The sequence below is a fragment of the Phymastichus coffea genome, unplaced genomic scaffold (genome assembly GCF_024137745.1).
Source record: "Phymastichus coffea isolate CEN01 unplaced genomic scaffold, Cenicafe_Pcof_1.1 PCOF00018, whole genome shotgun sequence".
Taxonomy (NCBI): domain Eukaryota; kingdom Metazoa; phylum Arthropoda; class Insecta; order Hymenoptera; family Eulophidae; genus Phymastichus; species Phymastichus coffea.
Genome location: NW_026706829.1, coordinates 821,495 through 844,397, shown reverse-complemented (window position 1 = coordinate 844,397; position 22,903 = coordinate 821,495). Strand labels below are relative to the sequence as shown.

The window sequence follows — 22,903 nt, the reverse complement described above, 5'->3', positions numbered from 1 at the left end:
ATATTAACAATCATGATAAATAATGTGTTTTAATATTATTTGTGAAGGTTGTAGGGGATCTGTATGAAAATAACATAAGAGATTCGCAATCCAGAAAAAAACAAAAGTTGTCACTTCAGTTACATGGCGTTAACCTGAAAATGACAAGGATGACTACTACTTAGCCTTATCCAATTGATATACCATCAATGTTGTTAGGATACAGCGCTCTAGGTTTAGAGCACATAAGTGTATTATTTTCTTAAGAATAAGTCTTCTGGATGAAGGGAATTCATTTACAGCGGTAAGGGCGTTAAAAACTAGAGGTAAGGGTTTGTGGATTAGGAAAATTAGGATTTAGCGTCTTCTGATCGCAGGATAGCAGATTCCCGTGTTACAAATCTTAGGATGTAACGTGTAGGGGTATCGTCGTCGCGGAACTCTAGACTCGTGGGTTTAGGAACTTGAAGGATAGCTTCTCAGGATATTACATCGCAGGGTATAGAGTTCGCAGGTCAAGGAACTTTCAGATTAGTGTCTCGGGGTATTAAGTCTTTGCGTAAAGGGCTTGTGGGTTATGGAACATGGGGTGTACTGTCTCGAGGTATTCGATCGCAGAGTTATATAGCCCGTGGGGTAAGAAACTGAGGGAGAAACGCTTTGGGGTCACGGAGTATACAGTTCACTGGTTGAATAACTTGGAATGTAGCGTCTAGGGAAAACTCGTCTCAGGGTATAGGAATAGTGGGTGAAGAAACTTAGGACTAAAGACTTGAGACGTTTTAAGATTATTGCGTCGCAGATTTTGAGGCTCGCGGGTTAAAAAATTGAGACTGTGAACGCTTAAGGTTACTGCGTCGCAAGGTTTAAGGCTCACGTGTTAAAGAACATCGGGAGTAGCGTGTCGTGGTGATTGTATCAAAAGGTTCGAGGCTCTTGGGTTACGGAACTTCTGGGGGATGTCTGAGTGTATTCCGTCGCAAAATGTATAGTATGTGATGGATTCAACAACGTAGGGTATAGTGTCTTAGAATATTGGGACACGGGGTAAAGTGGTCGTGGGATAAGAAACTTATGATGTAACGTCTCGAAACCATTGCGGTGCAGAGTAAGAGATTATGTGTTGGAATACGTGTGGTATAGTATCTCCGAGTCTTGCGTCACAGAATTATAGGGCTCGTTGTTGAAAAAACTACGGGTTTAACGTCTCGGGATTACTGCGTCGCAAGGTACAGGGTTTGTGGGTTTAGGAAATTCGAATTTACGGTCTTGAGGGTATCGCGTCGCAGGTTAAAGGGTTTGTAGGTTGAGAAAATTATGATTTAGGCTATTGCGTCACAGGGTACTGGGTTTGTGGGTTTAGGAAATTAGAATATAAAGTCTTGCAGTTCTAAGATTTTTTTAAAACGTGTATAGTTAGCTAAGTTAAGCATTTAGAATTTTTCTCTGAATTAAATGTGTGTGGTTAATGGTTCGTAGATGGTTTTATTTCGTAAAATTCGATTTTTTTTTAATGATGACGAAATTTAATTTTCAAAAATCTTATTGAAAGTTATCATTTAAATAAATGAAATTTGCAATACTAATAATAAATAGCAATTCAATATAAAGTTCATTGAGTTTTGTTAATGAAAATATTTATGAATAAGGGCTGAGAAAGGCGTAAATGGTCAAAATACCAATTTTTAATTAATGATATCTCAACAAAAAAAAAGATTTTTCAGATCTCAAAGAAGATTTTAAATGATTCATAGTTCTCCTTTAAGATACCTTCGACCAAATAAAAAAAAATGTTTGGTGTGTTACATAATCTCTAAGTTATCCAAAAACATTATTTCTGCACTTTTAGGTTATGATATCTTGATAACTTGACGTGATGCCTCCATTCTGATGCCGGATTCGGATTCAGCGCATCAAAAGCCTTCGGCTACACCTGGTCACGGTTCTAAATTTTTTCCATTTTGAAATTTTGTCGGCCTGTGTTATTGTTAGAAAAAGTTAGAACAGAGAATCAATTGCATTTGATGTATACCTCATTTGAAAGCTCTTTTCAAGAGCTCTCAAATGCATTGCCGCTTGTTTCTATACGTTCATTGTTGACCTACAAACATTGAACAATTTCGTTTAGGTGGTCAAAAAAAATTGGACGGCTCTGTACGTCTATAAATAGATTTATATTGACCTTTTTTTGTTTAATTTTGTCATTATCATAGAAAAATTAGTTTAGGTTATTCTGTGTTTTTGCTATAAGTAATTTAGGGTGGTCAATTCTGATGAACTATCTGTTACCATGTACTTCCGTATTTTTAGTTGCTAGAACAAAAGTTACATCATTTGTATTTACAGTATGGATTTTTTCGTGATGATTATTATTAAAATATATATTTGCCATACCTTTCAATAAAATATCATATGTATTTGTGAAGCATTCTCCTTGGGGTAGAAATTCCTAGAACTTGTGACCGTCTTCTACATCCATACAATTTATTTTTAGAGAATTGACAAATAATACTCGAACTCAATCTTAGTTCATTGCTATTGTAAGTTACTTTAGCTTTATTTTGTACAAGTATAATTTTAACTATCATATTTAAATATGTCTGTTTTGTGGACAGGTTACATTGTTCATGGCTTATCTCTTTTATGCATTGTTACTCTGCATTTTGTATTTGAATGAGATATCAAAAATAAACACAATCGAAGTTAGTCCGATAAATTTCCATCTTACATTGCATGACTCGTATTTCTCTGAAATCTGTTATTTGTATCAATTCTATGGGTACTATTGAAACCTTTATTCGTATGTTGTAAAAGTCACATTCTCCGGATTCGAAAAGTGAAAAGGTTGTATTATTTGACATAGTCACACAGTCATACCCAATGATTGCGATGAAAAATTTAAAGAATGAGTGATGGTAATTAGAAAAAAGATCATGATTGCTTATCCTTAAAAAAATTAGCAGTGGATGTCTCTACAGCTTAGATCGGACATTATTGGAAAGATTCAATAACACTCCAACACTTTATAATAGATATAATATGATTTCTTGAAAATTAATTAACCAAGTTTTTTTTTTCACAATGAAAGTAAAAATTGACTAAATAAGTACGAAGTATGTGGGTGTTCTATTGTGTGGATCACACCCACAATAGAGAAACGCTAACTTTCGGCGTCCACGTCGCACCCGCTGGAAACGTCAATATCGCGTCGATGCTCTCTGCAGCAGGGCTGTAATAGAGACGGCTAACGGAAGCACTGGCGCCAATAGTGGTAGGCAGTAAAGCTGTACACAACCACTTATCACACAAAAACTACACATCTGATTGACTGTCCGAAAATTCTCTGGGAGCATGAATGAAGGGCCCTATAAACGGGTATTTTTTCCAAGCGGGTTACAAATGAGCGGGCTCTATAAACGGGCATCTCCCGAATGGATGTGAAATCAGAGGAATGACGGATTAGTTGATCAGACACAAAGCAGAACTTTACCAGACGGTGGCGAGAGCAATCACGAGAGAGTTTACCCTAGATTGTGTGTGTGCCGACTCTGGAGGGTACAATCGTAAAACCAGTTTCGCACTCCTGGGCTGCCAGTAGTTAGAGGGGGTCGGACCCAGCTCAGCCAGTATGGGAGTCTCGCCCTACACAATGGTAAAGCGCCTAATAAGAGCCAAATCTCGCTCTCTGTAATAATGCCGATTGGCGATCGGAAGGGCTCTTGCTGCAGGGAGGGGCCACCGGACTCTAGGCACGCTCGGTCAGGGGGTCTACTCAGGAAAGATTGTAGGACCCACTATACCTGGTAATTAGTTCTGACCACTAACATATAAAACACATAGTAGAATGAAGGAGATGAAAATGAGATGAAAGGTAAAGAAAATTTTGCAGGTACTAGAGTGCCACCTGCGCCCACCGACTCAGGAGAGTCACTGGAGCTGCCCGGCTCCCCCGTTACTTCAGTAGGAAACCTGGCTGGTGGACGGGTAATTGCGACCGGAAAAAGGACAGGGTCGATGACACCAGAATCCTGGGACGCTATGCAGAGTAAGATGCGACAGCAACTGCTCACCATACACAGAGTCCTAGGACAAATGACGGATAAGACGAACGTCCAAAGAAATGTGAGTCGCGTGATTACGAACAGTATGGCTGAGATATATAAGGCTGTAGAAGTTTGTATGTATGAACTGAAGCGAATGCGATAGATCAGACAAAAGATGAACGTAACGGAAAGACGAGCGAATGTAATGGAGGAAACTCCAGGACATAAAAGGCGACGACTAAAACAGACCCCAAGCCCAGACAAAGTAGATGACGAAAGATGGAGGACCCTCCTAGACGATGCTGCCACACAGCAAACGCCGGGGGTGGATACCGGAAACCGACAGACACCTGACAAGGGGGACACCACGCATACCACTCAACAGACTTCTTCGGAGGATGTTGAGATGAGAGCGGAGGTGTCAGATGACTGGGCCACCGTCGTAAAAAAGAACTGACGCGAATAAGAGGATGGAAAGTGATCGAGGAATATACAGCCAGTGATCACCAATACATCATCTTTAAAGTGACAGACGAAAATACGACTAGACGAAGAGGTAATGTGTTACCTCTCCTACGATGGGATACGAAACACTTGGACAGAAAAGAACTCGACAGGCTACTGCAAAACGCAGAGCCTTTTACGGAAACCACTCGAAGTGGTACGGACCGTGACTCGGCGGAGAAGTTAATTCAGGAGGCTGAAAAATACCTCCGTCACCTATGCGAAGCTACGATGCCGAAAAAAACGATACGGACGCGACCGGCGACAGATGTATTGGTGGACGCAAGAAATTGCAGGCATCAGACGCGATTGTCACCGGCGACGTAGACAGGCACAAAGACAAAGAAACAGACATGATGAAGAAGCCTCAGAGGCATACAAACTTGCCAGAAAAAAGTTGAGACAAGCTATAACGGACTGCAAACGACAATGCTGGACACGACTGACAGACGAAGTGAACTTGGACCCGTGGGGGATGGGTTACAAAATTGTGATCCGGAAACTAGGCGTCCGAGCTCCACTGGAGACAAAAGACGCTAGGACAATGGAAAAGATAGTTGAGAGTCTTCTTCCAACGCATCCTGACAGAATTGATGACATGAACACGGACGAAGAAATGGAATGTCCTTGCTTCACAAGGGAAGAGCTTATACGAGAGACAACCTTGCTGAAGATGAACAAGGCTCCTGGACCAGACGGTATACCGGGTGAACGGTATGTAGTGACTCGACGGCCCGACATCTTCTTGCAGTTGTACAGTGGGTGCCTGACAGCGGGTGTTTTCAGTAAACTCTGGAAGAACGCGAGGTTGGTATTCATTGGCAAAGGCAAGGGAGACCCCGATAAGCCGAATTCTTATAGGCCCTTGAGCCTCCTCAACATGACCGGCAAATTATACGAACTGCTACTGAGACCAAGACAGGCGGTGCAAGCCGCTGTCGACCTATCGGACCGACAACACGGTTTCCCGAAAGGATGCTCAACGATAGGAGCAATCACAGACGTGAGACAGGTAGTTGACAGAATGAACGAGATTTGCTACGGAGTCAGACCAATAACGCTCCTAGTAACATTAGACGTAAAGAACGCCTTCAACTCTGCTAGATGGGTGGATATTCTGAGAGCACTACACGGCTTTCAGATGCCCGCCTACCTTCTAAAAGTCTTGAAGGATTAATTAAAGGACCGAAGATTGACGTATGAAATGACGGAAGAACGGAAGTACCGGAAAATTACAGCGGTAGTGGCACAAGGATCCATACTGGGTCCCGACCTCTGGAATGTACTGTACGACGGACTAATAAAGTGTTACGTCTCAAGACGTATCTTTACTCATTTACATTCTCTAAAAGTGCAATCCCGAATTTCGTAAAATCAAAATTATATACACGTCCACCAGAAAACGATACGGCAGCAAAACACAAAGACCATACTCAGCATTACACAACACACAATGAATTCAAAAAGAAAATTACTCAACTACACAAGAAACATCAGCGATTTATTGAGCACAAATTTATGTATATAAGATGAACCACCCGAAAGGTGAGCAGCAATTATCGTTACTCCGTACACGTCAGTTTGACAATTGACGAATAAACTCTACATATCGACGCTACAGTCGCGTGCAAGCCTGTTCGACAATTTGGCTAATTATTCAACTATTACCTGTCAAACTACATTATTTGATCTCAATAAATACGCGATCCATTAAAAGTGAGAACGTGCAAATTCATTATTGAACCTATCCAAATACCAAGATCTACGATACTGAAAGTACTCTAGAAACTGTAAGTACAACATAATAAATAAATACATTCATTCTTATTCATACATCGTATATTATTCATTACTTGTGAGCCTCAATCAGCCACTAGTACTATATTGGTACGTTTCGCACATTTGCTATTCGTAGTTTATGCACGAGACGTAACAAAAGCTCGACATGCCCTCGGACACGCGACTGGTAGCCTACGCTGACGACATAGCAGCCGTAATAACGGCCCGCGGCACACATCTGGCTCAGCTCAAACTGAGCCAGGTGATGAGGCGTTTGGATGGGTGGATGATGGAGCACGGACTGAATCTGGCTCTTTTTAAGACAGGCTTACTGATTCTGACGAGATAGAGAATAGACACGATAATATCGATGACCATGGAAACGGAACGACTGAAGACCAAAAGTGAGGTAAGGTACCTTGGGAGTGACTCTAGAAAAGAATCTGAACTTTTGACCTCACATACGAGATGCGACCGCCAGAGCCAGCGAAACGACCAAGGCCTTGAGCAGGCTGATGGTAAATACAAAAGGGTCGAGATCGAGTATACGAAGATTGCTGATGGGCGTAACCTACTCTATCATGCTTTACGGAGCAGAGGTATGGGCTGACTCGTTACGGGTGAGGAGACGCGCAAAGACTATGACGAGCGTACAAAGAACGGGAGCGCTAAGAATCGCATGCGCGTACCGAACAGTCTCGGAAAACGCGATATTCGCAATCGCGGGCGTCATCCCGATCGACCTTTTGGCAGGCGGGAGGAAACGCATTTACGATCGAATTGCGACCGTAGGGAGGGCCGACGCTGCAAGAGAGGAACGAACGAAAACGACAGAACAATGGCAGACAAAATGGACGACAGACGTTCAAGGACGATGGACCCACAGACTGATACCAGACGTTGGTCCGTAGAAAGACAGAAAGCACGGGGAGGTGGATTTCTATCTCACCTAGTTTCTGACTGGACACGGATACTTCCGAAAGTACCTGCACAGAATGGGTAAGGTAACTTCCCTAGACTGTGTGTACTATAGAGGATCTTGGGTTGACGCGGAGCACACGTTTTTCGTGTGCGACCGTTGGGCCGAGCAAAGATTGAGACTGGAGACAAAATTAGGGCCGATTACGCCAGAAAACGTGACGAACGTAATGTTGACAACAGCCGACGCATGGCGTAAGATCGCGTTGTACGTTACGAATGTGCTACGTAACAAAGAGATGGATGGATGCTTGGAAAATTGAATGAATGAGAAAATTTCAGAGCCTACTTGGGAATGAATGAGTATTAAAGGTATAAATGTATGCTTGCACACGCAATGACAGCCGCCTAGTCTGAAGTAATGTGATAAACAGTTCCGGGCTGGTTGCGGTGCGAATACGGAGAGATATGTTTGGTGGGTATTGGTGGCCTAAGCTACTGAGTCCGACACTTGGCGGGCTTCCGTCAGTTATCCGTAAATGGATTCTGCCTCTCCACAAAAAAAAGAAGTACCAAGTAACGGCAGAAGTGTATGCGCTTAATTATCGAACTAATATGTGCACGAAGCTCTGAATTAAAAAACTACTTATACAATCGAATGCAGGACTTCATATGGTACAGTGTATTTTTATTTTTCATGAATATTGTCATTTTGAAAATAGCGCATGTTTGGTACATTGTATTTCTTTTATAACATAAATGCAAAGCCTTGAATCTTATAAACACACGCATTAATGCGATCGCTTTAAGATTTTGTATCTTAGAATTATATGTATAATATTTAAAATTGAAAATTGCAAGAATACGTTGTAAGTTGTAACACATCTTAGTTTCTTTTTCTTTCATAGCATAGTCTTACTTGCTTTGGCTCTTAGAATATTGTTACGTTCACGTATAATAAATAAAATACGCAAAACTCAGACTTCAAAATTTGTTAAATATAATGCAAAACGTAAACGTGATGTCTCCAATTTGACGCTCAGACGTCAACTAACTAAACAACAACGAAACATTCACTCTGACGTTGCCGCGAATACAAACGTATGAATTAGACATTCAAAATCACATTCGTAACATTACCCCTCCTTTGAAAAATTGTCGTCCTCGACAATAAGAAAAATCTTTGAACCAAGCGGGTTAATCCTTCTTGAACCAATGAAGGCTCCAAGGTTGCCCAAGACACAGTCCAATCAACATTCCATAAGAATACTGGGACCCGTCTCCTGATTCTTAAATCTTCTCTCTTAAGCCCAAGCAGGTTGATATTCAGTCTTCCAATGACGACTCTAGGCCCGAAGCCATTCATCACTCCAGGAAAACAAACGACCCGTCTCTTGAACATCAGGAAATTTCGAAAGGAGTATTATCGGGGACATACACGAGATTGAACTTGGTTGGGAGTTGACACTCTGTGGCCCAACCGAAGTTTCTGTTCTGGCATCTGCCCATAGCTTGAGGAAAACCACAGCACTAAAAATTCAAGCAGAACAGTTCTCCAATTAACAACGGTCAACGTATTTCGCAAGTCTATCACCATATACAATTTTATTCTTATGTCTAGGGGATTGTCTTATAGAATAAACAACATCATTAATCTTTAGAACAACTTCAAATAGACCTTTCCAATCAGATTGCAGCTTCGGGGTCTTTCCGATTTTCCTCTTCGGATTGAAATACCAAACTTTTTCTCTAACTTGAAATCACTTGAAAGCAGAAGACTTGTCATAAGTTATCTTGGTACGGTTGGATTGTATATTCATTTTTCTTCGAGCAACATCATGAATTTGGTGTAATTGATGACGAAGTCTTGTGACATAATTGGAGGGAGTTTCGGGAACAACGTCGGATGGACTTCCTTGGAGCAAATCAATGGGCAACCGAAGATCTTGTCTAAGATACATCTCCGTTGTCTCATTTCGTGAAGAACAAAACGACAGAAGAAAGAACAGAATAAGTTCATCCCAATTCCGTTGATTCTCTGAAACGAGCAACGACAAATACTGCAGAATTGTTCTATTAAGAATCTTAACTTGACCATTAGATTGTGGATGTAAAGATGTAGTTCTAGTTTTATGGATACCCAATAAAACTGTTAATTCTCTAAACAAATTTGACTCAAAATTCCTACCCTGATCTATATGGATTTCTAAAGTAACTCCATGATGGGAAATGACCTGGGAGACTAACGCCCGAGCAATTGTCTTGGCCCGAATATTTTTTAAAGGAATTACTTGAGACCATCTCGTAAAATAATCAACTATAATCATTAAGAAGGTAATTTACCTAAAATATCAATTTGAAGTCTTTTTCCAACATTATAAACCTATAAGGCACTTTTACCTCTTCCTGGTGGTTCCTTTTTATCAATACAAATATCACAACTCTTACACCAATTTTCAACATCTCTTTTACAGTAATCCTAGTAAAATTGACGTCAAACCTTGTGCAGAATCTTGTTTATACCAAACTGGCCACCAGTAGAAGAATCGTGGGCTTCTTTGAGCACTTCATTGATCCTACTCTTTGGAACAATCAATTGCCACACACATGTTTTCAAATCATGTGATTTCCAACGTCTAAAAAGAAAATCATTACGAACAAAGAGAGATTTCCATTGAAGAACGTAAAATTTAAACGAAGGACGTTTTGAAGAAATAATACGTCTATCAGTGCGTTTATGCTCCCTTTTAAATTTAAGTAGGACATTAATGTCCTTATCTTTTTCTTGTTCTTTTTTCCAATCCATAGGATTATTCTCAAGAAGATATATTCGACCAACTACCTTCTCTACAGCATAGTTGTCTTCAATTTTTGAGCAATATCTACAAAAAGATTCATCTCAGGGACGACGTGAAAGTCGATCTGCATTACTATGAGAAGATCCTTTTCTATGAATAACCTAAAAATTGAACTTATTTAATTTTCCTAACCACCTAGCCAACTAACCATCTAAATTCCGGAAAGCGATTGCCATTGAATAGTTGAATGATCTGTACAAATTGAAAATTTCTTACCAATGAGATAATGGGAGAAATATTTAGAAGAATCTATAACCGCTAAAAGCTCTGTTCTAGTAACACAGTAATTGCTCTCGGCCTTAGACAAAATTCTATTATAATACGCAATTGCTCGTTCTACACCATCCTGAATTTGTTAAAAAACAGCACCAATCCCATGTCCTGACGTATCAGTATCTAAGATAAATTCGCCATCTTTATCAGGACATGCTAAAATAGAAGGGAATGTCAAGTCCTGCTTTAACTTATCAAAAGCTATCTGACATTCTGAAGTCCAAACGAGCGGAATGTTTTTCTCAGTCAATTTATAAAGAGGCTTGACTATGTTAGAAAGCTTTGGGATAAATCTTCTTGAACATGAAGCGAATCCAATAAAACTCCTAATTTGTTTCTTTCTCTTAGAAATTGGCCATTCCAAGACAGTAGAAACCTTCTTAGGGTCCATACTTATACCCTCCTGAGATATACACTCCTCGCAAAAATTAAGGGAACAAAAAAATTTGTCAAATTTTTGGCTGATTTTCAACAGGCGGTATTTCAGTGAGATATGGTCGTACAGGAAATAAAAACATAAAGTTGTTGAGGCTTGAAGACTTTAGTTTTTAGTTTTTTTAGTTAAAAATTTTTTGGAGCTCTGTATTTCATGCAACCCTTATACAAAGCGCAAAAAAAAATTTATCCAAATTTTTTACATTTTATTTCTTACTCTACGAGCATGGAAAAATTTGGTCGAGCTACGCCAATACATAGGTCTTTAAGCCTGTATATTGAGCTTCACGCTGCTTTTCGGAAAAAATTTTGAATGCAAAAGGATCCTTTTGTATTCAAAATTCGATATCTCTGGAACTACTGGTCGCACAGCGAGCGGACACCGAAATTCATCATCTGCATAAAATTTCTGATGAAATACAGTCAAACGTAAGTAAAGAGAAAAATTTTTTTCCATCTTTAACATTAAATTGAAAAAAGTGAAAAAAAGTAACATTTTCCCCTTTTTTGGTTACTTGACTGTATCTTCAGTAATATGGGCTGAAATGGTACGGTTAAAGAGAAATTTTACAGTTAATGTCCCCCAAAGAACCTCCTAAATTTTTGGAGCGATCGGTTCAGCGGTTTTTTTCGGACCAATTGATTAAAATTTATAAAAAATTAAAAGAACAAGGTTTTTGTTCCTTAACTTGAAGCAATCTTTTTAAAAATCAAAAAATTCCATTTTTTTTCTCTCTTTATACAATTTTATGTCTGTTTACGATTAATTTTTAAAAAAATGGAAAATAAAAATATTTTTTTTCAAAAATAAAAAAAAATGATTTAAAAATCTAAAAAAATTTTTCAAAAAAAAAAGTTTCAAAAATCAAAAAAAAAATTTTTTTTCAATTTTTCCACTGACTATAAAATATGGTTCTTTAGCCATCGTAACTGATGACTGATTTACCCTTGAAAAAAAAATTTTTTTTTTAATTGAAAAAAAAAATAACATTTTCAATTTCTTTACTGAAAAAAAATTAATAATCGATTAGTCACTCATTTTGATTGATTTAGGTCATGGATACATTCAAGCTTCAATTACGCTTAAAAAAAATTGATTTGAAAAAAATCAAAGTTGATACGGCTAAGGCGTATTCATTACTCGGTCTGTGAAATTCCGCGCTATAAGTTTTTAACGTCTTCTGTGAAGCCAAAACGTGATAAAAAAAAACAGTTTTTTTCTAAACTCTTCGACTTTTTAGTAAAAAACCACTCAACAGTTTTTTTCAAAACTAAACTTTTCTTTTCGTAAATTCTAACTCTTTTTACGGCTGCTTGATTCTCGTAAACATTAATTTTTTTCATAATGCCTCCGAGGCTGCATTTATCTGCCCCAGAAATCGCTCAGCTAGTAACTCTTGTTCAGGAGGGGTATAGGTATCGGCAGGTGGGTGAACGACTTGGTGTCAGTCCCTCGGTAGTGTCTCGTGCCTACAACCGATACCTGGAAACAAATCGATTCGAGCGACGCCCTGGACAAGGCCGACATCGAGAGACGACTCGCCGAGACGGTCGAGCAATCATTCGACAGCAAACATCATCGCCCAAAACTTCCCCAACCGTCAACATCAACGACAACAACAATATCAACGACAACAACAACAACAACGACAACAACAACAACAACAACGACAACGACAACAACAAAGACCGCCTCGAAACATTTCTCGAACAACAGTAAGGAATCGCCTTCATGAAGCTGGACTGCGTGCTCGAAATGCTGCTCGTGGGCCGATGTTGACCGCTACACATCGTAGAGCTCGTTTGCAGTATGCTCGTAACCATGCGAACTGGCCCATGAGAAACTGGAACAATGTTCTTTTCTCAGATGAATCTCGATTTTGTCTGTATGGTAACGACAGAAGACCTCGAGTTTGGCGCCGTACAGGAGAACGTTATGCACAACGCTTGATGAGTTCAGTAGCCGCTTACAATGGAGGATCAGTAATGGTTTGGGCGGGAGTTTCACGAGGATCTCGAACTCCTTTGGTTATTGTTCGAGATAACCTCAATGCCAGGCGTTATATCGACCAGATTCTGAAACCTCATGTGTTACCAATATGGCGAAACGCGAGAAGATTCATTCTTATGCAGGATAACGCAAGGCCTCATACGGCGAACATCACTCGTCGATTCTTCGAGAGAAACGACATGCAGTTGTTAAGGCATCCTGCAATGAGTCCTGATCTTAATCCAATTGAGCATGTCTGGGACATTTTGGGCCGCCGATTGTATCAGAGTTACCCAAATCTCCGAAATTTAGCTGAATTAGAGATTGCTTTGATAAGAGTTGGGCGTCAGATTCCTCAGCGGATGATCCGCAATTGCATTTCCAATATGCGGCAGCGATTGCAAGCTGTGATTCAGAGTAGAGGCGGAAATACTCGATACTAAACACACACACATACACACACACACACGCACACTTTGGAAAGTGAGTTTGGAGTCGTAAAATACTATGGAGCTGACGAGCCACGGGGTCTCTTCTTTCCAAAAATCATTCGCACACGTGCGTAAGCACCAAAGAAGCATAAATCCGACCGAGCAACCTCCACGTGGTATGCTTTGGATAACGCTAATGCCGGTGGTAAATCGGTCATCAATCGCTAGAGAACAATATTTTATAGTCAGTGGAAAACATTTTTTTTTTATTTTTGAAAAATGTTTTTTTTTTTATTTTTGAAAAATGTTGTTTGATTTCCGAAAAAAAATATTTTTTTTTTTCAATTTTTTTCAAAATTAATCGTAAACAGACACAAAATTGTGTAAACAGACGAAAAAAAATGGAATTTTTGGATTTTTAAAAAGTTTGCTTCAAGTTAAGGAAGAAAAACCTTGTTCTTTTAATTTTTTATAAATTTTGATCAATTGGTCCGTAACAAAGCGCTGGACCGATCGCTCCAAAAATTTAGGAGGTTCTTAGGGGGACATTAAACTGTAAAATTTCTCTTTAACCGTACCTTTTCCGCTCATATTACTGAAGATACAGTCAAGTAACCAAAAAAGGGGAAAATGTCACTTTTATTCACTTTTTTCAATTTAATGTTAGAGATGGAAAAAAATTTTTCTCTTTACTTACGTTTGACTGTATTTCATCGGAAATTTTATGCAGATGATGAAATTCGGTGTTCGCTCGCTGTGCGACCAGTAATTCCAGAGATATCGAATTTTGAATGCAAAAGGATCCTTTTGCATTCAAAGTTCGATATCTCGGAGACAAATGATCGTAATTGAGCTCCGCGAAAAGCAGCGTAAAGCTGAATATACAGGCTAAAAGACCTATGTATTGGCGTAGCTCGAACAAATTTTTCCATGCCCGTAGAGTAAGAAACAAAATGTAAAAAATTTGGATAATTTTTTTTTGCGCTTTGTATAAGGATTGCATGAAATACGGAGCTCCAAAAAATTTTTAACCAAAAAAACTGAAAACTAGAGTCTTCAAGCTTCAACAGCTTTATTTTTTTATTTCCTGTACGACCATTTCTCACTGAAATACCTTCTGTTGAAAATCAGCCAAAAATTTGACAAATTTTTTTGTTCCCTTAATTTTTGCGAAGAGTGTATCATGACCCAGGTACTCTGTCTGCTTCTTACAAAGTTCACACTTTTTCGGATTAAGCTTCATATTGGCTTCATCTAAACGAGAAAAAATCTTACCTAAATTGTTTAACATTTTTTCGAATCTCTTAGCCTTATCTATAATATCGTCTAAGTAAACTAGACAATCTTTGCTGATCAAATCTTGAAGAATATCCTCAATTAACCTTTCGATGGTAGCTGGATCATTGCATAAACCGAAAGCCATAACCTCAAACTCCCAAAGACCATTACCTACAGAAAATGCTTTTTTTTCTTTATACTGAGATCTGAATTTAATTTGACAATATCCTAACTTTAAATCTAATGTCAAAAACCAAGAATAGGTCATCGATAATTTCCGAAATATTTGGCAAAGGAAAAGAATCTTTAATTGTAACAACATTCAACTTTTTAAAACCTTCACAAAATCGTATTATGCGAGGGCAGGTCAATGAGTCTTTCCAAAAAGAAGGAAAAAAAAGTTTTGCGTATGTAATTTTTTTTTATTTTTCAACATAATCTCCTTGAAGGTCGATACATTTTATTAAATAGCCTTCCAGTTTTTTTAAGCCATCAGAAAAATATGATTTCTGAAAATCCTCAAAATAGGCATTTGTTTCGGCGACGTGAATCGTTGTCCGGCAAGCCATTTTTTGAGGTTAGGAAATAAGAAAAAGTCACTGGGAGCCAAATCAGGCGAATATGGTGGATAATTAATTAATTCGAACTTTAAATCGTTAATTTTTGCCATCGAAACTGCACACGTGAGATCTCGAGCATTGTCTTGAAGAAAGAGGCATTTTTTTGTTCATGTGAGGACGTTTTTCTCTGATTTTTTCTTTTAGCTGACCTAATAATGACGCATAATATTATCCAGTGATCGTCTGGCCCTTTTGCAAATAGTCGATGTAGATGATTCTATACACATCCCAGAAAACCGTGGCCATAATCTTGCCAACCAGCTGACTTTACTGTCTCTGCCTTCTTTGGGGCTGGTTCTCCCGCGGTAATCCATTGTTTGGACTGTTCTTTGGTTTGAGGAGTGTAGTGGTATACCCATGTTTCGTCTTCAGTTACGAGTCCATGCCAAAAGTCTTCTGGATTACGACGTATGCGTGCCAAAAGATCCTCAGAGGTGACCACGCGGGTTTGTTTATTTTCAACAGTGAGCAAACGCGGCATTCATCTTGCTGATATTTTTTTCATCCCCAATTTTTCATGCAAAATTGAAATGATTGTACCCTTTGATACCCCTGTGGCCTCAACTAATTCTCGCAATTTTAATCTTCTATCGCTCAATTACATATCGTGGATTTAGTAGACCATTTCGGGCATACTCTTTTCTACGGGGCGTCCTGAACGAGGTTCATGTTTTGTTGTTGTACGGCCTCGTTTAAATTGATTTACCCAGTTATAAACAGTCTTAAACACAGGGGCAGACTTGCCATGAACGGCGTTTAACTCAACTGTGATTTCTTTTGGTGTAAGACCTTTCAAAGGAAAATGTTTTATCACCGCTCGAATCTCTGTTTTTTTCCATTTTTCAAATAAACCAATAACTTTTTGTTCAAACAACGCTCACAAAAAAACGACTTAATGAATCGAGCTAAAACTTTGTACGATATCTAGTTAGTAGTATTACTTGCCAAAAACATCATAATTTAAGCGTGACGAGCGCCATCTCTTGGATTTTGTAAAGACATATCGACCCCGCTCGTAGGTTATATCTTAAACTGATATGGGTATTTGCAATTGGAAGTGGTTGAATGTTAGAAAGGTTAGATGTGTTTACATTTGTAACTGATACAGGAGTATATAGCGAATGTTGAGGGACTGAAACGGATGCATGTGTAAGAGTAGGGTTATGTGTTTGTGGGGACGGTTGAAAAATAGAGGTAGATGGAATCGTATGGATTCCATCTACCTCGGATGTATGTTGTACCATTCCATCTACCGCGGGTAGATGGAATGGTACAACATTATAAGAAACCGACGGTGGAATGACAGATGTGGTGCAGTTACTTAACTGCGTCAATCGTAACTGCATCTCTGCTAGTTCTCTGCGAACCTGCGATTCGATGTCGGTTCGTAAGCGATGCTCGTCTTTGTTAGCTTTCTCTAATACGGCTTGTCGTTGAGCTAATCGCTCACGTTCTTCCCGGTCGACTTGTGCATCTTCCTTTCGAAGATGATGTAAAGTCGCAATATCTAGACGTAACTTTTTCGATTTTGCCTTTGCTGCATCAAGTTGGCGAAGAAAAGACTGTGGTCCATCAATCGACAGCACACCACATTGTACAGATTCTTGACGTAAAACTTGTATCTCATCCATCGGCAGAGAAGCTAAGAAGCTTGAACCTTGATCCAGCGACAGCGAGTCGTTCAGCAAGCTAGAAGACAAAATTGTTTGTTGAACAGATATAGAATTAGAAATATAAACGGATGATCTATTTACATTTTCGATGGTGGCCTCCACTTCGAAAATATCCGTTGTAGTAGTATCGATGCTCCAACTTCTTTAACCCGTCAAGAACAAGAAAGGGATTAAAATACCTTCCTCACGGTACTTATTGAAGGTTAGATGGTAGTTGTTTTGCAGCAGCTGGGTAAAAGTGAATCTGCTTTGTTATAACTTTATTTGAGCAACCTATTTCAGTTAGTGTTTTTAACAAAATGTCTATATTTATACTATCGAATGTCCCTTAACCGTCTAAAAGAGCCACAAGGAGGTATTTTTTCTTAAAGAACGTTTCTTCGATTTTGAAAGTCAGTGTAATACGAGGGTGGTCCGATAAGTACTTAGCCTACAAAAGAAAAACGAAAATTTTGGAAAAGTGGCGTTTTATTTTTCAACATAGTCTCCTTTTAGTTCGATACACTTGGCCCAGCGATGCTCCAACTTCTTTAACCTGTCTGAAAAATACGTTTCCTCGAGGTCTGAAAAGTAGGCTTCCATGGCAGCGATTACCTCCTCATTCGACTCAAATTTCTGTCCGGCGAGTGGCCAGAAGAGCACTTTTTTCTTCGCCAAATGGGGCCGTTTTTTCTGCAATTCAACGTCGAATCGGCCCAATAATTCGGCATAGTACAGACCTGTGACCGTTTTGCCCCTCTCCAGGTAGTCGATGTAGATCACACCTTGTGAATCCCAGAAATCGGTGGCCATCACCTTTACGGCCGATGGGGCAGTCTTCGCCTTCTTCGGAGCACTTTCGCCGTTTGCGCTTGTTGTCCGGCATCCATCGCGCCGACAGCTTTCTCATGCCCAATATTTCATGCAGGACATGACCCACGCGGTCTTCTGAGATGCCTGCGATCTTAGCTATCTCGCGCACCTTCAATCGTCGATCTACCAATACGAGATCGTGAATTTTTCTCACGTTATCCTCCGTGGTAGCCGTTTTCGGAGCACCTTGACGTGGCTCTTCAAAAATCGACGTGCGACCACGTTGAAACTCGTGTAATAGCGTCGGCGTGCAGTGCCGATAAACCCACCACTATTACCAATTATTTATAAGGGGGAAGGTAAGGGAGGCGGTGTGTCGCTCCAGACAAAGCAGGAAGGAGAACAACAGGCAAATAACTTCACACACACACACTCAATCTCATTAACAAACCCGTTTATTACAAAACACTTCCTTGAGTGCCGACGAGAGTACAAGTACAAATCACTTATCACTACTAACACGCGCACTTATGTTAAACGAGATGACCGGCACGTTAGCGCCATATCACCTCGTTAACCGGCTCGAACAACAATTATATCGAACTAAAGAGTGCGCCGGCTCAAGGGGGAGCCTGGCGCAGCAGCACGAACCAAGACCAATCGCCGAGGAAAAGAGAGAACTAGAGAGAGAGAACAATAACCTGACCGTTGCTGATGAGTATTGCTGTTGCTGGCGATTCTACAGATGGCTTCGCAGAAATCCTCGTTGGCTGCGTTGCTGGTGGTTCGTCGAGGGAGTTGCAGCTATATGCCGACAACAAAACCGGCCCAACTCTTGCCTGGCTGCTGGCCGCTTAGCTGCACGAGGAGAGACGGCTGTGCGACTACGGTCACTAAACTCTCTTTTGTCAATGCGGCCGATTGCTAATGCGTGCGTCGCATCACTGTCGCGAGTGCGTGAGAGCCGGCTTCTCACGCCTTCTCCCACCACTCATTTACTAATCGGCGGCACGCGGCAACGCCGGTCACGACTAGTGCCGCGCGCCAAGCCCAACCACCGAACTGCATACTACTTCTCTCTTTCTCTCTCTCTCTCTCTCACACTCTCAATACTCGAGCGTTGTTGCCTCTGGCCTCGCCTTCTGCTCTCGGGTGTTGCTGGAATAAAGAAAGAGGCATCAGGCACGTGAAATTTAACGTGCGTTTGATGCCAGCCGTGTGCCTTCGCCTGGGAGAGATGACGTAGGCATACACGGTGTAGGCTATGACCAGCCTACACCGTCACACTTGTTAAACTAATTTTTGACGGTCGCCATCGAAGGAGAAGAGTCACCGTACATAGTATCCAGGCGCTTTTTGATTTCGCTGCGCGATTTCCCTTCCAAAAACAAGAATAGAATCACCGACCGATACTGCTCTTTTTCCATTTTTCAAAAATCAACGGACACACTTGCTTTTACATGCTCTCAAAAATAAACTACAACTCCGATCCGGTTGAAATCTTGACAGTAACCATCGAGAAGGTTGTACTACGTGATAGAATATTTTTTTTGCGAGAATGGCGCCATCGGGCGGTGAGGCTAAGTACTTATCGGACCACCCTCGTATGTATATGTTATGTATTAGGCATAGCATAATATCAGTATAATGCTGAAGTTTCGAATAGATTGGAATTAAAAATAATTTCTGTTCTAGACATGCTGTGCATTTGTTCTTATTAAAAAAATGAAAAATGAATAAAGAGGTTTAACTTACTTTGAATTGGAGCTTATCAAAATACATGATATACTTGTACTATTGAAATTGAAGTGATATTGAAAATCCGAAATCTAAAATTTAAAATAAATGTTATTAATCGGACAATCTGACCTTAATTTTAAAAATGTCTTTGGTATTGAAATATAAAAAATCGAAAATTGAAACTAAAAATTATTTAACAAAAAACTGATTACTATGCTTTTTATTATCAGTATATAAATTTGTACTATTTCAAGTTATTTCGGTATAATGTGGATTGCGGTAAGCTTCCGGAATTATTAGTGCATATAGACAAATGCGGTGGTTGATATTGAAATTCTGTTATATTTATTAAAATTCTTTATATAATTTTTATTATGGTGATTTATTACAGGCAATGGGGCGAATATTTGTTGGATTATGTCAAGTTGGAGCTTGGGGTTGTTTCGATGAATTTAATAGATTAGAAGAACGCATGCTTTCAGCAGTTTCACAGCAAATTCAAACTATTCAGGAAGCTTTGAAAAGTCATATAGAAGGCCGTAGAGATGATGCGCTATGTGTAGAACTAGTTGGAAAGCAAGTCAAGGTATCAAGTGATATAGCCATTTTTATTACTATGAATCCAGGTTATGCTGGCAGATCTAATCTTCCAGACAATCTAAAAAAATTATTTAGATCATTAGCCATGACTACTCCAGATCGTCAGTTAATTGCTGAAGTTATGCTTTTCAGTCAAGGTTTTCGATCTGCTGAAAAACTTGCGTGTAAAATAGTTCCTTTTTTCCGGTAAGTACAATTTTAAAGAAATATTTAAGAGAGAGAGAGAGAGAGAGAGAGAGAGAGAGAGAGAAAGAGAGAGAGAGAGAGAGAGTGTGTGTATGTAATGTAAATGTAAAACCATAGCCCGAAATTCCCACGACATCAGCACCTACCGCCACTCTATTTTAGTATTACTTCGGTGGATCCTTTTCTGATCCATCAAAAGTTTTACTCTTCCGAGCTTTTCGCCAAAATATTAATATATATAATTTTTAAAAGTTTTATTGTGAAAATTTCTTACACAAAGGATTCTTTTGAGCAAAATATTTGTTTTCGTATGTTGACGTTTCTGAAATGTCATATATTTCACTGTTTTGATCCTGTAGCATTACTCTTAAGGTACGGTTTTTCTTAGCCTATCAGTATCTTAGTCTCTTCTACCTATTTCTTTCTCCTATTCTTCTTTAGTCTTCATTGCTTCCTTCGTAAAGTCCTTGATGAAATCCTATTTTACTTATTTTACGACACAAGCATGCATACTATTAATTTGTTCTTTGAAATCTAACTTCTGTTGTTAAATATCTTGTTCATATGCTAGTTAACTGAATAACCTACGTTCCGCACCATTTTGACCTTTGTTTCTGACGAGATTCACTTGAATCGACTCGTCGAAGCGCAAACAAAATTACTTATTTGAAGTCGCAGGCTCCAGGTACACGCATACGCCCTAGTTGTCAAGAATACCACGGGTTTCGGTATCGCATGTGGTTCCAGATAAAGTGAGGATAAGGTGAACTATAGATGAATCAACAACATGCAATTACTAGATAAAACTACAAATAATTACTTAACGAAATTACAAACTCGATGCGCGTCTATAAAATAGTGGTACGCCAGTAACACAAGCGCCTCGCAAATCGGGCAACGTGAATTCTGGATCATTACAACGAATCGCGTATATCCCGGTCGTGCACTTTTCAAGTCCATAATTGTAGGTCGACAACAAGGCTGCTCGCCTTCCCATTTACTCTGGATGACACCTCGATCATGTACACTGAAGAGAGGGAAAGAGAAAATAGAGATAGATAGATAGATAGATAAGCTTTATTGAGCCGTGGGGTATAACCCCGTAGACTTTGAGCACAGTACAAAGCAGATACAATAAATTAGAGCGTAGTAATAGGCAGTAAGATTACAAAAATAATATTAATTTAAGGTGAACTTAGGTTAAGCGTAATATGTAAAAAGTATGAGAGTGAAGTTATGATGCATACACAAAAATAGAAATAATAGAGATGTTGCGCTGACTCTCAAGAGATAATCAGCCCAGACGCTATCTATCGAAGGTGACATGGGAGTCAATACTTGGTATAGGAATGAATGGTATGAGGCCTATGATGAATCTCACACAAGCATTGGAAGCTGTTCAAAGGGCCAGGGTTCTGAACTTGTCAATTTTCATGAAGGCTATGGAGGCATATGTAAAATGGGAAAAAATTAGTGCTTGCATCAGGTATTTCCTTATCTCAATGGTGAGTGACCTTCTATAGAACTTCAGGGAGTTTAAGCCAAGGTGAACTCTTTTAACAATGTCGGAGATGTGAGGTTTCCGTCGAGCCTTAAGGTATGGTATTCTCATTAGTAACCTAGCTGATTTTAAGGGTAAATACACGCGCAGGGCGTCCTGACACGTTGTAGACCCGATGGTTGAGTTTATTTTCTTTTACAGTGCATAGACCACGTGTTTGCTTTTGTATTTAACCCTTGTAAAATTTAGTCGTCATTATTAAGCTAACCTTTGGTTTTGTTCTTATATTAACTTAGAATTAAGCTAGTCATAAGCATATTAAGTTATTGAATAAGTCATCTATTGTTGCGTCAGGCAAAGTTGTGAGTCTATGCCGAAAGGGTGAGAGAGAGAGAGACTTGAAGTTGAAGTAAGGCCTTGTTATCCTGGGGAGAACCGTGCGTCCCTTCACTCTCTCCGATATCGGCAAGGGCTCATGGCGGGAATCTGGCTCACGTATGTTTCGTGCCTGATGCCAGTCTTTTGTTTCAGCATAGGTTTCTCTCTTCGTCAAGAAAGAAAGAGAGAGCAATAACAGTATTAGTGGCCAGGAGTGCGTAACAACATGCGCTCTCGTTAGTCATCGAAAAAGAGAGAGAGAGAGAGAGAAAGAGTGTTGCTATAGTGCAACTATAGTGCGGCTAGGCGCGCGACACTGGCCACGCTTGGCGGTGCCGCGTGTCGCCGATTAGGCAAGTGAGTGGGGAGGGCCTGAGAAACAGTCTCTCACGCGCTATTGCGTCGCTTCTCGCGGGCATTAAGGAATTGACCCTGCAAGCGAGAGCATACCAGCTAACGCACCAGAAAAGTATCCTGGAGAGCGGCCCTTTGTCCACCAGTCACGCCATATCGAAGGATGTCACCGGCCGGCAGAGAGACGATGAACTCGCCAGCCCAGAGGACTTCACCAATTAACAGGTCATACTCCCTCCTCTCGTTTCTCTTCCTTAATCGGTTTTAACGCTTTTTGGCTATTCGCGACTTGTGCGCTGTGCCAGGCTCTCGCGAGCCGGCACAGTTGAATTAGTGATTAAGTTTTCTTTCTTTTATATCTAGCCGGTTGTGAAATGGCAAGGCGCTAACGTGCCGGTCATCTCATTTAGTAGTAAGAAGTTATTGTGTATTAGGTTAAGGTTTGATAGATTGTTTTATTCGCCATCGCTCAAGGTAGTGATTTTATAATAAACGTATTTGGTTGGTAAAAGGTTTGAATGTTTATTGCGATCGCCTTTCCTTTTCTGCCTTGCTGGGAGCGATACACCAC

General features: G+C 39.9%; 1 protein-coding gene across 2 annotated transcripts in view; it reads left to right on the top strand.

Moving 5' to 3' along the window:
* Nucleotides 1-22,903, top strand: part of LOC131675316 (dynein heavy chain, cytoplasmic) — a 995,688-nt gene that overhangs the window by 351,277 nt on the left and 621,508 nt on the right. For both annotated transcript variants that reach the window (XM_058954251.1, XM_058954250.1), the window contains exon 10: nt 19,705-20,099. In XM_058954251.1, coding sequence (XP_058810234.1) covers nt 19,705-20,099 — 395 coding nt within the window. The remainder of the gene's footprint in view (nt 1-19,704; nt 20,100-22,903) is intronic.